This window comes from Phoenix dactylifera, chromosome 17 (genome assembly GCF_009389715.1).
Source record: "Phoenix dactylifera cultivar Barhee BC4 chromosome 17, palm_55x_up_171113_PBpolish2nd_filt_p, whole genome shotgun sequence".
Taxonomy (NCBI): Eukaryota; Viridiplantae; Streptophyta; class Magnoliopsida; order Arecales; family Arecaceae; genus Phoenix; species Phoenix dactylifera.
In genome coordinates, this window is record NC_052408.1 from 779,126 (window position 1) to 793,814 (window position 14,689).

Genomic DNA, 14,689 nt, shown 5'->3' on the forward strand with positions numbered 1-14,689 from the left:
AACAGAACATAGCTTACCCAAATAGATCCTAAAAATTGTGCCCACATCCTGATTAGTCCTATTAGTAAATATTTATTCAGCCTGTGCATTTCTGTCCGTTTCTTGTGCAGTTAACATAGCTTAGCAGGACATAACAAATAAGAAGCCAATGTCCCCATGAGAATTTCAGTTGGCTGCCTGAAGATCGACTCCTTGAAACGGTTGTATATTGTCATGCATTGAACAAATTGTTCCGTTATCGAATGGTTCCGAGCATTTTCCAAGTCCCAGTAAAAGAACACATTCAGTATCCTCTTATGCTTAGCTTAGTGACTTACCCAACACCCTGCCAATGGCACCAATAACCCCTGCCACATCCGACGATAAATAGAATGGCGCTGCATAGCACTACTCTGAGCCAACCAGACAGCCAGAAATAATCATTAATTCTTCACTATTTCGGGGAGGAATCTAAAGAGATTCATGCTGCAACCCTCTATTCAGGGAACAGTGAGTGGAATAGAGAAACAGAAGCGACCCGTATCCTAAACTTGGCCAATGAGCAAACCATTTGATTAACGATACATCTTCAATCAAGTTATTTCATGTTCAGCATTTTGCTTTTAGTCATTCTCTGCCGCAGTGCTACCTTCTCTCAAAAGCTTGATTTTCCATTCCAAATAAGCAAGCGTCATAGCTGTCATATGATTGAATTATTTATACAGATGGCTTTGTCACCAAATGGCCATTTCAAATTGCAATGGCTTCAAATCTGATGGTAGGATGTTTTACCAGCCTTTATGTGTGGTTGCCATGTGAATCCTGCCAAATTGGTCCAAGTCAAATGTCACAGAGATACAATTATAACGGTCAAGAATGCTAACAGGTATTGGCACCAGCAAATTAATATGAGCAACATAATGATGACCAACTATTCAACAGCTTTTTTTTCTTTTTGCGCAAATTTTGGACTTGACATGAAAATTACCTGTCCCTTTAATCATAGATCTGTCTCTGGAATTCTCATGTTGTGACCATAGGATATGTCAAACTCCCATCTTCATCATAAGGATGCTTCATTATATGCTATTTCCATGGCATTAAGTGCTACACCTGTGTAATGAGATTATGCAGCTTCACAAAATCATCCAATGTAAGATCTTGAGGTCTGGCCTGCATTTTACTCAGGCAATAACAAAGAAGAAACTCACTGGATAGAAGAAAAAAAAGGAAGGGAAATCAGCAATATCAAAACCAAGCAACTTACTGTAACTGGAAGGCCAACATTCTTGAGAGCAGCTTCAATCTCGAGCGATGGGCATATATGCTGAAGTGACCGTCGCAACATTTTACGCTTTCCATTGAAAGCAGAATTTACCTGTATTTTACAAAGGCAACTGCCTCATGTATGCAGATTTGGTGCTCATTTCTGACTAGAATAAGGCTCAGGAAGAAAATATACTTTTCAGAAACTTTTTCAACCCTAATTTGAAGAGGATGACAAGAACTTCTGTGAATACATGAAAACTGCTGAACACCACAGCTGACAACCAGTCATAAGGTTGAAAATTCACACAGCAATTTCACAGTGCAGAAACATGACAGACAAAGTAAGTTTGCTAACCTAATTGTTGAACTTTAACAAAACCATCAATAGCTAAAAGCTGCTTTAGAACTCCAATGAGGATTATAAAGCTACAGTGCATATTAACAACTAAGAAAAATTTCAAGTTACAAGAAACTACTTCAACAAAGTAACAGTTAGATGTTCCAGTTTCTTGAGATAAGCATGTAACACCAATTACAATGATCAAATAGCTTTGGTACGGAAGCTGGTAGTTTGGACAAGGAAAAACTGAAATCCCACTTAAGTCTGACTAGAATAAGAGACAGAGACTGTGTAACATGTTTGCCCTGAACTGAATTCAAAACTGATACAGTTGTGGATTTGGCAAAACAGAAGTTGATCTGATGACCTCTATCTCACTAAAAGTAAGCCAAAACACCTTCCTCAACTCATGAGATCTCCATCCAACCAAATTGTGACAGGTTCAATACATATCGGGTAAAGGGAATTTTGCAGAAACTGCCCGCTTAACTAACATGAGCATTCAATAGTGAAAATACACGCATTCATATAAAAAATGTGTTTACCATCAAGATATGTGCACTTACTATAAAATATATGTGCATTCAACTCTGCTTAACATAATATTTGAGCGTAAGCAGGCCCAAGGGTGAAAAAGGGGTGGCCTAGTACACGAAGCTCCCGCCCCTGCAGAGTTTAGGGAGGGTTAGATGTATGCAAGCCCTAGCCCCATGTGTGAAGAAGCTATTTCTATGTTTCAAATCGCGACACGTAGGTTACAATGGAGCAACCTTACAATTGCATCAAGACTCTCACCCCTGGGCCAAGGCAAAAGCAACTGAAAACTTTTAATCAAGAAAATTATTTTTGAAAAGATAAATGGTACAAATCTATAAGAGGGCCATTTTTACAAAATCTCCATGCAGTGGGTTCTAGTCAAAGTGGATGATGTTTAGGCTCATTATTTCTTAGTAAGGTTGGCCAATCTTTACATTTCAAATCTCCATAGAGATATACTAGTGGGTTCTAGGAATCTCCCTAGCTTTGCTATAAACACACCATGGCAATTGATGATAAAGATGATATTCAAGAAGCCTCCTCAGAATCCAACTAGCAAAGTAAGGTTCTAGTTCATTCTAAGAGACCTTCTATGTGTAGATCGTAAAGAGTTTGTGTGCAAGAATAAGTGGAGAGTGGATTACTGTACATGCATATATTTGAGAAGACTGATGTGAGTAGGGTTGGTCGTACTACCCCTACTACCCCAAACCAGGGGTATTGAATAGAACCAATATGGAACCGGGACAGCTCGCCCTGTCAGCTCAAAATAAAGGCTAACTGTTTGATCAAACCCTCTCTCCGTTTGATTAAGTCCAAGTTTGGTTAAAAAACACATCCTCTAGTCGCTTGTGATCCCCCCCTCCCCTAAGTCTCCATCGTATTCAATAGAAGCCCCTTGCCGCCCCTGCAACATCCCCACCCCTCCAGTAGCGTCACTAGTAAACGTCTCTCTCTCTCTCTCTCTCTCTCTCTCTCTCTCTCTCTCTCTCTCGGGCTTCCCTCGGCCCTCCTTCTTTCCTCCCTTTCTCCCTCCCCCCATCTCTCTGCTAGGGTTAAGATTAGGGTTTAACCCTTGGCACTCTCTTTCCTCCCTCTCTCTCGCTCTCTCTCTCTCTTCCTCTCTCCTTTGCTCCCTCTCCATGTTTCAGAAACGCCCTAGAATGGCACAATACAAACCTGAACCATGCCAAACCAGCACCCCTTTTAGTATTGGTTCAGCGAACCTTGTGTGTAGTTTTTTATTTCCCTCCATGAGCAAATGCTTCCCTTGATGATCAGATCACAGGCCAACATCCTGTTGCTTAATGAATGGTACACTCCTCAGAGGGTGGCCAAACAATTTGGTCTCCATTAGGGTTGTCTTAGAAAGATAGTTGATAATGTGGCCAACCAAAGAAATGGCATGGATAAGCATCTTCTGAGGCCAGTGGATGGGAATCATATCTTCATTCCAAGAAACAAACAATGAGGCTACATCACCATACTCTAGGCATGTTGATGGGACAAATATGTGAGAAACTTCTGGAATAAAGCCTATCAATTCTATAACTGAACTTTGGTAGAGAGTAAAATCCTTGCTGATAGGAAAGCTACTAATCAGGCTCCAAAGGACCAACCAAAAACAGATGGACCTCACATATGTTTCTCTTATTCAGCTCATCATTTCATGGTAGGGAAGGCAAGCATAACAGGCTCCTCTGTAGATCATATAATGGAACAACTAAATGCACCTTTTGATTTGACCTTTTGAGAGCAACTTAGGAAAAAGGAATAGGTATCCATTATCGTCAGGAAGCCGTTATGAACCGTAGATCCACCAATTTCTCTCAACTGGGTAGTTTGAAACCTAATCCACCTCTTCCTCTTGATGTCCGCCTTGATAAAGACCTGCTCAAGCATCTCAACAAGAGCATTTAAGTGTCATGAAGCTTGAGATCCAAAATCTTCCGTGGCTTCTTTAACACTTTATCTCCTCACTAGCAGTGTGGTTCTCAGGCACAATAGTTAGGGGTTGCATCAAGGTTGTCAAAGCAAATGGCTCAACCTCGCCGTCACTAGTCAAATCTTTAATGAGGGACCTCTTTTCTTTGCTTAGGACTTATTCACTGAAATTTCTTTCTTAATGGATATGAAGATTATTCTCTTGTGCATGAACATATACTTGAACAAATAGTACCAACTGACTAGACCTTTAATCACAAGAAGAATGCGCCGAAAAAATGACAGATCTGTGTAATAACGGTGGTAGTTGGCATTTCGTAATATAACAAAAACCCATTCCTTGTCACCAACTTGCTCTTAAAAGGCCAAATTAGTTAGCATTAGACTACTTCATTCTTTGTTGAAGAACTTGGCATGCTTGCCTCCTCCCTTATGAAGCAATGGGCTGAACCGAAGAAAGGTCCAACAATTTGCAGTAAACTAATCCATTTTTGGCAGATTCTTTAAATCCTCATAACCAGTCTTCCTACTACAAAGCAACATACTACCCAGTACAGTTTCACTATGAAGTTGGTGGGCTTTATCCATGACAAAGTTTACCATTATCTGACCCACCAGTATCCTTATAGTATAGTGAAACAGCCTTGTTCATTGCTCAAAAAGACATGCTAACCAAACATCAATCTCAAAAGATTCTCCCAAAAAGAATAGAACACCAGTGCAAATATCTTGGTTGGGTGCTTTATCAAATATTCTGCTAAGACACCTTGATTGAGACCAAATTCCCTGCCTAGACATCCTATTAGGATTGTGTGGTTCAACAAGCAGAGAGATGTCAACTTGTGACTCCATCATCAAGGAAACATCCATCTACAAGGAAATAAGAAATTTTCATGGGTCTTCTCGAATAGGTGCATCCATATGAAGCCACTCTCCACTTGTTCCTCCACGTAGTTGAAGTCTGTGAGGGTGTTCCTGAGAACAAGACCCTAAAGAAGAGCCCCCTACCATATCTGGGCAACCTAAGAGGGCTTTTGGTGATCTTCGAGTTCTAAAACATGGTCCGAAAATGCAAATTTGTAGTTCTGGCCCTGATGATTTTTTGTCCTCAGAACTTTAAAAAAAAAACTAAAACATAAAATTTTCATCACATATTTGGAAATTCAACCAAATGAATAAGTTTCACAGCAATCAAGTATAATTATGTCTCTTGCTAATATGATTGTCATCAAGAAAAGCTTGATGACATGTTTAGATCAATAAGTTTTAACTACGTCCTAATGTATTCAAGTAGTTGATAATGTGTACAATAGATCCAATGCATTTGTCCATTGTTCATTTGATTTTGGTTGGAATAAAATTATGGAAAAGGATTCTGAGCTCTCTTGAATTATAACTAGTTGAATTAGATGTGATTCAACCCATTCATACCTTAGAAGTCCAGTTTCATCTAGAGCAAATAAAACTACAACTTGTTTCCATATTCATCTCAGCAAATCATCAGGTTTCAGAAATATAAAATTTGCAACAAAAAGAAAGCAGATCAACCAGCTGACCTTTTATAAGATTATAGCCAAAGCTAAGAATATTAATACTTGACTCTTTATTTGGAACTTGGGCAATCACTAATTTGCATATCTGAACTCCTAAAAATTCTCAGATTGAAGTGTATATGTAGTTGCCAGCAATAACAAAGAATTCCATATCAAATATTCTATATATAGGTACTTGGTAAGCAAACAAACATGAAAAGAATGGAGATCTAGAATAACCATTGAAAAGAAGCTTTTAGGGGAAGCAACTGGTGGATAATCCAAAACTTGCTTTAGTTTAAATCTAATAACAGCTGCATCAACCTGCCAAGAAACAAACATCAAGGGCAGCATTATTCACAGGTTGAGACAATTTTCATTGGAAATGATGGATATCTGTAGGTGGAGGATTACATTAAATTCATTGGACTTTACTCCATAAGCAAAAGGATTGGCATATTTATTCTATATGTAATTTCTGACAAAATATTACGTGTTCCTCCAACACTTCAATTAATTTCTTCCATTTTAAATTTGAAATTCTTTTTGAAATATCTACTAAGCAGTCTAAACAGAAGCCCTTATCTTGAGGCATCTATGATACAACCAAAAATTGCATAATGACAGTAAATCAAGGATTGAGTGCATATACCTTCCCATGCAATTTTCAATCTCAATTTGACTGCATATTTACATGCTTGCTCCAATAACATGGGAAGAAAGTTTGGAGATAGAAAGCAAGATCACAATAGGACATTAATTATTATATATGGAGTTGAGCTAGAACCCTGTTGCTAGAGTTGAATTCTCAATCCTATTATAGCCAAATCAATGATGAGATCTGCATTGAAAATTAATGCTACTAGACATGACTGCAACATATAATATGCATAGACACAGGTTGAGACAATTTTCATTGGAAATGATGGTTTTTACATCTGATTTATGTTATTAATTCTTTTGTCAGTCTTTCTCTCACCTATTCTGTTTTTAAACTTGGCTTGTGTTGGATGCATTGATTGTCATCATGTATACTTGTTTTTGACTAGTATAAACTTGAATTAAAACTAATGACCAAGGAATATTGATCCACTAGAATCTGTCCACCAGTATATGGAAGGAAACAAACTAATTTTGAACCTTGGATGTATTGAACAGTCAAAACATGTTAACAGGAGAGTTATAGAGAAAGAGACACTGAACAAAATGTTCTTACGTTTTTTGAACTTCACTATGTTGCTTTAACTTGTTTAAGTTTCCAATTTAGGAAATTGTCTACAAAAATGTATGAAGTAATCTAAAATTACTGTTTTCAAGTCCCATCTCTGGAAAAAAAACTAGGAAGCATGAATAATTCAAATCACATCCTGTATTTGTATGGGATACATATCGGATGCTGATACTGATCAGATACTCTCCGATACTTGTGTAAACATCCTATTTGTCAAAGTTAAAACCACCGAATACTTCCTAAATACACTCAAGAAACTTCACTACTACCTCCAAAAATGAGGGCGAAGGTACTTTCTTTCTTTTCTTCAATGCTAACCTTTTAATGGTGAATGGTCAATTTTGTAGTATATGATGTTTATACTAAAATATGATATAAGGATTAGGGTCAAAGATGATGAAATGATGAGCTTGTAAAATTGATGCTATTTAATAACATTCTATGCTTTATGGCTGCTTCTTACATATACAACGCACATTATGCATGGATGTATTAATATATGTATATTTGTATACATGGATCATGTATGTCCATGTCATGTCATTTCCGTATACTGTATCTGTTTCCATGTTTCAACGCAAAAAACAGTTTTCCAGCTGCTGGTAAAAGTTTAACTTATAGAGCTCATGTTTACTCAAGAAAAACATGAGATAATCATGGTCAGCATGCAAGCTATGATGCTTACAAAAGAAATACTTACATTTGGTTGAGGAAAAAAATTTGTTCTTTCAACTTTAAACTTGTATTCAGGATCTGCAAAATTATGAAAGCAATGTTGATATTATTATTTGACGCAATCATGCTATTAAGGGACCACTATAAAACTATTTATATGTATGATCAAGATACATTAAGAAAGATAACTGATTTAGTTTGACAGTCAATTGGGAATGTTTTAAATTTAAAGAAGCAAGCCAGACCATTACATTATATATCTAGTGCCAGAAAGTTAGTAACAACTGCTAGTCAAAGTCTGTATATTGTAAAAGATAACCAAAAAGTCTTGAAAACATCTATAAGATCCGTATTTTTAAAGTATATATCCCTGAAGCCACTAGCAGTCACCTCTATTCTCATCTCTATACATGTTTCTTCATCAAAGCAAGCACCTAAGTATGATTGTAGATGCATATCGATGTTATTGACCAGTTCTCACAGCTGATTTTACCCATGGCAAGTACCTAATATCCATCAGCATCAAGTTTATAAAATGGGCTGCAAGAGGGGTCCAGTATTGGTGCGGCTTCTTGAGAATCAAGTCCTCCCCTGTCTTCTTGTAGTTTGAGCCATTGTATAGAGATGAGAATAAATATGACCACTAATAGCTCCAAGTCACAAAGGAGAATCCCTTCATCATTCATCTTTGGAGCAAGAACAGTGATCTTGGGCAGGAATTCTCTTGCAGTAGTGTTGAAGGATTTCAAGGAATGGTATCAGCTTTCAGATACAAGAGGAGTTACGGCCTTCTCCTTGAAAAAGAAACAATGAGAGGCTACAAGGATTAGGGTGGAGGTGACATAAGGCCATGGGAAGGAGGTCAAATACCAAAGACATCGAACTACTTTGAGCATGGAGGATGTATAAGCTATGAGATGAATAAAAAGGTGAAAGGTTAAGGGAGGGGTAGAGGTTTCTTTCAGTTAGCAGTGGGGGAGGGGGGCATGGAGGAGATGGCAAAGTCATGGCAAGCTTGGAGCAAGGCTGCAAAGTTTGACGTGAGGATATCGTGAAAGACTGCCATGAATGAGAATGGGATGGGATGGGATTATTGATGGAAGCCACCATTGCCCAGCCAGTTGAAGGGTGAGCAAGGTGTGAAAGAAATCTTCTACCCAAGGTTCGCCGTACCAGACCGAACTGAACAGTATGGGGCATACCATACCGGTTTGGTACCGGTACATGATACAGAAGGCATATCGACATTCAATATGCCGAAAAGACTCCGTATCATACCGTACCGACATAATAATAGTGTAGCACTGGTACAAGGTCCAGTACCAAGATGCCGAACCATACTTCCACCTATCCCCAATCTTTCAAAGGCAGTGCCATTTTACTTGTTAAGAGACATATCCTAACACTGTGAGATAGCTTCAAACTAGAGAGGTGTAACAATACATTTTCGAGTTTCTAGAAGTATACAAATTAAATGAAACTTTAAATGCAATGAAAGGCACATTTCATAGGGTATATATGTCAAAAAAAATTATCTTTTATAACAAGTCCCAAGAGGTACAAGAGATGCCTACACGAAGTTTAATACCAAAATAGAAAGACATTGAAAATGAAATCCTATTCTTACATGGCTCAAACATGTGCCACTGCTCCTTTGTATGATGAAAAATGTGTAAAAATTCAAGTGGCTCCACACCTATTTCATTATTACTCCAACATATCTTCTCATGGTTGAACAAAAAAGTGATGTTAATATTCTTTGTCCTAAATTTATATTTTTCCATGGACTATCTAAGTTAGCAACTATCCTTCATACCTGACCTATACGGTACAAAAAAGTGATGTTAATATTCTTAGTCCTAACTTTATATTTTTCCATTGACTATCTGAGTTAGCAACTATCCTTCATACCTGACCTATACGGTGCAAAACTCATCTTTTAAGATCCTTACAGCAAGTCATGCCCTTGTTCTAGTACCCTGTACCCTGTCCACCAGCTTTAGAGTACCAGTCATAGATCTAGAAAATCAGGTAAATCGTCTATTTTATATTTAACTCAGGTTCATTTTTTATTCTCTTTCTTTTATTTTCTGAGCATTTAGAGCTTATGAGCAGAAGGTGCTCCTTGAAGAATAACTAGCCAATAAAGTAGACAATTCATCTGATCCCTACAAAATCTCTTTTGTTCTACCCATCAAATACAATTATTTTTAATCTACAGTTACCCCAGTATTAGGCTTTGCCTTGAGGTTCAATGCTTAATTTCAATGTTCCGCCTCAATAATGTCCTAATTTTTCCTTATTCTGCAAAAGTGATTATTAACCAAAATAATGGCCATCGTTTTTGTATTAGTGAAAAATCTGCTTTAAGAGTGAAATCTAAAGCTTGTTTTTTGATGATCTTCAAGATACAATTCTATAATCTGTAATGTATGATCCCCTGCAAGACTGTATAATCTGTATGGTCCTCTCAACAAGCAAATGATGATATTACTCCAGTAATTGTCTTGGGATGCCACTGTCATGCATATTTGGCTTCACCTTTGGTGAGTGAGGATCCATACAAGCCAGCCACAAATAGCTGGGACAAGGATTGAGGTTAATAATTCTGCTACTTGAAAAGCATAAAACTGAAAAAGCTTACCTGAATAAAAGTTCACAAAGATGTTAATGGGTCGGTATTCTGATGTTCGTAAAGAACAATCTGCCAAGCGTGATGCAGTCTCATCCTGAAAAGATGCAAAGTTGCAACAATTTCAGGCTAAGGAGGATCAAAAGAGAAGTTATGCTATTTATGTAGTTTCTGTTTAATATAATAAGTTGAACCACCATGGAAGACAAAGAAATCTACAAATTTTCTACAACCAGGGAGAAGAATATTGAAAATATACATTGGCTAATTCTATTAAGGATAGAAAGGTAACAGCCAAAACTGTGAAGAAATATTCTAGCAGAGGAATACATCTAAAAGTTCAGAATTACGGAGTTGCCAAGAGTAGATATCAAAAGATATTGATCCTTGGTCCCTCTATATAGGTTTCCCTGATCAGTGCTTCCATTAAGTTAATATACCTGCAATCCAAGAAGCATAAGAAGATTGCCACATGTAGTCCCAATAGGAAGATGTAATTACTACTTGTACTGGTCCTGAGTGCAAGTTCAGCTTTCTTGGCAAACTCGGGGCCTGTTTGGCATCACTGCCAATTTCCAACTCTTGGTTTTGTTTTTGAAAACATGGAAACCACGGCAAAACACTCATTTGGTTACTCTCTTGCAATTTTTGATTTTTTTGAAAATGTTTTTCCAGGTTTCTGAAAAAAGTGAAAGCTCTCAGGGCTATCATTTATTATTTTTTGAATATGGAGATGAGGCATCGAGATTCTCTTTTCTCTCGAGCCCCAAGCCCTAATTGAATTAGGATTTCGAATTCGAATTTCGAATTCGAATTAAGAGTCCTACTTAGAGTAGGATTCCCAGAGTCCTAATTGGATTAGGACTTCGGATTCAAATTTGAGTCCTAATTGGATTAGGACTAAAATTGAATAAGTCCTAATTGGATTAGGATTTCTTAAGTCTTAATTAATTATTAATCTAATGAATTAACATGACTCCTAATTGGATTAGGATTGAAGAGTTCAATTGAGTCATGATTCATTAAGTTCTAATTGGATTAGAACTTGCATGGATTAAACCCAAAATAGTTCACCCTTGGACTAAGCCTAATTAGATTAGGACTTAGCCACAAGAAAGCTTCCTAATCCTCCTTAGAGGAGGACTAGGGCTAACCAAGAGGGAGGGCGTAAGCCCCTCCCCTCATTCTTCCTTGGTGCGGCAAAACAAGAGCTCCTAAAAGTTAGGAGCTCCGCATGCTATTTAAGAGGTGTGGGCGGCATCTAGGGCATTCAAGCCCTCTCCCTCTCCAAGCCGTGGCCCCCTTCCTCCTCTTGTTTTCAGCCGCAAGCAAGGGAAGAAAGAAAGAAGGCTTGGCGGCCCTCCCCTCCTCCCTTCATCCTCCAATGCAAGGGAAAGAAAAGAGGCTGCAAGCAGGCTTTGGTTCTTCTTCCAGATCCCTCCTTATTCTTCCTCCTCCCTCTAGCATTCAAGAGTTGATTCAAAGGGAGGTGATCAGCCATCAAAACAAATCTCTGCAAGGGAGCTAGCACCCCGGGGAGATTCGAGCGTTTGGATCGGTCCTCTGCTTCATGTGGATACCTGTAGAGGCCGGACGCATGTGCGGCTTCAAACGAACCTTCATCCCAAACCACGAACTTCAGTTTGCGGTGATCATCTACTCGCACAAGGTGAAGATATGATCTTCCTAATGTTTTAAAAGTTTTTAATCCTAATCTATCTACGAACGGTTTTTGAAACACGTTCATCAGATGAACGTTGATCCCGCGCATGCCACTTCCGTTGCCATCTGAATTTTTAATTTTTCTGCGGTATGGGCGGGTTCCCAACACTCTGATCATAGCACTTATTGTATCTGTACAACCATGAGTGTTCCTTCATTTGGGCTGATGAATACCATGAAATTCGATAGAATGAGGTTGATGTAGTACTTATCATATCTGCACTTATTCGTCTGATCCTAGTAATTACTGTATCTGTAGGACCATGAAGGTTCCTACATTTGGGTTGATGAATCACATCAAATTCAACAGAATGAGGTTGACGAGATATTGACAGAGATAAGGGTTGAAAGGAGGGAAAAATGCTTGTTGTGTGCATGTAATGAGTGCAACATGCTTTGTTTGATGATGCTTATCATTGTATTTTTCTTTCTAGTTATATTAGTTGTTAAGATCGTCAATACCTAAAATGAACTTGCATGAATTTTGAGTTTAGACCATACAATTCATCATATTTATGAACTTTATTTATATATATATATATATTCTTCTATAAAATGTGATTGTTGTATGAATAGGTGCTGTTAAATGTTCGAATCACGTCTGCATATAAGTTTTCAGTTTTGCTTACAGGTTGTCAGTTTTGATAAAGGAAAATAGCAACAACTACCAAATAGGTTTCAAGTTTTCAGTTCTCAGAAAGAAAAAACAAAACTGGTTGCAGTTTTCAGCTTTTAAGAGACTGAAAACTGATAACGATGCCAAAGGCAACCTCAATTAAAGACAATTTTGGTGTAGTTCATATGTGATGCCAACAGAATTAACTAAAAAACCATAAAACGTAAGAGGGATTCTTATTAAGTCTGTCAAACAGAAGAGTTGATCATCTAAAACATAAGGCCTATTTAGATAAGAGTAATAATTTCCTAATCAATATGTGACTTTCTGTCAGGCTTCTGTAAATTAGAGATGCAGTCAATGTGCTTAGCTGACCATGGAATGCATCTCGATTTCAAAAATGCAAAGTCAAAGCATTATTTATGTGGGAAATAGTAGATTGTTGAGGCCTACTTAAACACAATATCTTGATATCGCATAATTCACAGTGCCATCCTGTTAGTGGAAACTATACCAAAAAACAAAATTAATGACTAAAAACCTTTTCTGTCATGCATTTCATTAAGTCTTGATGGGACCAAGTAAGGTCCAGACCTCCTGATTATCGCATAAACTACAAAAAATCAACAGTCAATCACTATGGACACCCACGGACTCTTCAGGTCTACCATAATTATAAAGCATTCACCAAACGAAGAAAAATAAGAAAAGAGGAGGGGGGAGAAGAAAATGCTGATTGTTTTCGGACTTGGAATAGATGGAACCCATTTTTTCCAGGCTTATGTATATCACTAAATGCTCATGGTAACAAAACCTAACTGAAAGTACATAGTACCCAGGATTATGGCAAATTCAGGAAGATGACTTTTGGTGAGAAGTAACATTTCAAACCTGAAGCAGAAGAACAACTTCGGAGAAGATATCACCCATTGGAAGAAGCTGCCTTACAACATCTGTACTTATATTGAAGGGTATATTTGACACTACCTGCAAGTGCAAATCCAAAGTATTTAATTCCAAAATCACATTTATGTTGGATTCATATAGTGATTTTTGAGAATGATGCTCATGTAATGCTACATCTCTATGAATATCATATTTTTAAACTAGATTACTAACATCCTTCTCACACCCTACATGGGTTAATTGATCTATACATGTTTTAATTATTAAGAAAAAAATAAAAGATCGAAACCAATAAATTAATAAAATGGAGAAGGGGTCTCAGTGGTTGGCCCAACAATGTAAGTATCTGCATGATAGAAATCTTAAACTTTCTGGGCCACTTGGATGCGCAGGGCCTATATAAAACAAAATTTCTAAGGCACATATGAATCTGTCTCACTTGAGAGCAATCTTGGCCATTCACTAAGCACCTGTACCTGGTCTATATAAACAGGCAGCCATAAATTTAACTTCTGGCTATTGACCATGCACACCAAAATAATATGGATTGCTTTACGGTTATGTTCAGATTGTTTCTTGGTACAGAATTTTCCATATAGTGATGATAGTATTAACATAGATGAAAAATGTAAACGGTATGCATTTGCAAATGTAATTTGCAAAAGGGAAAAAATCAAATTATATAAGGATAACAGACTTACAACTCAACGGCAGTGTTAACTACTTTCACCAGAGTGAAACCAAAATACATGTGGCTTGATTTTTAAGGTGTCTAACAAGATATCTGTTCACAACTGATACAAGTAAATGGTGGGGCTCTTGCATCCTTCTGGGGCTCAGAGTTGGTAGAAAGAAGAAGCAAGTTTTGATGATAATAGAGTGCTAACATCATATCTATTCACAACTGATACAAGTAAATGGTGGAGCTCTTGCATCCTTCTAGGGCTCGGAGTTGGTAGAAAGAAGAAGCAAGCAATGATGATAATAGAGTGCCAGCAACACAAGGTTGCAAAAGTCCTTCCATACCTATTGGTGAATACTGGGTTCACACAACCTGCTTGGGTTTCAGAGTAGCAAAAGGAGACATCAGAGCGAAATAAATGAAATGAAACCAACTAAAACGGATATTAGAGCTAGAAGATCAAAGATAAGGGTTAAAAGGATACCAAGGAAATGACACATATCACCTTCCTAGTTGACCAGTGGTGGCCTTGCAGTGTAGGCTTTACAAGGCTCCAATTGGAGTTGCTTGAGAATTCACAAGAAAGCTTCCCAACAGCCAGCAACATTACAACACAAAAGAGAA

At 37.6% G+C, this 14,689-nt stretch overlaps 1 protein-coding gene across 4 annotated transcripts in view; it reads right to left on the reverse strand.

Annotated features, from left to right (window-relative positions):
- Positions 1 to 52: 52 nt before the first annotated feature.
- The window catches only part of LOC103720885 (ribosomal RNA small subunit methyltransferase, chloroplastic), a 29,001-nt gene continuing 14,364 nt past the window's right edge, over positions 53 to 14,689 (reverse strand). The window contains exons 5-11 of one of the 4 annotated variants that reach the window (XM_039114692.1): positions 13,369 to 13,464; positions 10,152 to 10,236; positions 7,533 to 7,585; positions 5,815 to 5,925; positions 1,247 to 1,357; positions 968 to 1,092; positions 53 to 801 (exon numbers count right to left, since the gene is read on the reverse strand). In XM_039114692.1, coding sequence (XP_038970620.1) covers positions 1,087 to 1,092; positions 1,247 to 1,357; positions 5,815 to 5,925; positions 7,533 to 7,585; positions 10,152 to 10,236; positions 13,369 to 13,464 — 462 coding nt within the window. In that variant the 3' untranslated portion in view covers positions 53 to 801; positions 968 to 1,086. Of the gene's footprint in view, positions 802 to 967; positions 1,153 to 1,246; positions 1,358 to 5,814; positions 5,926 to 7,532; positions 7,586 to 10,151; positions 10,237 to 13,368; positions 13,465 to 14,689 lie in introns of all 4 variants that reach the window. The other 3 variants (XM_026809924.2, XM_039114691.1, XM_008810840.3) reach the window with 3 other exon arrangements.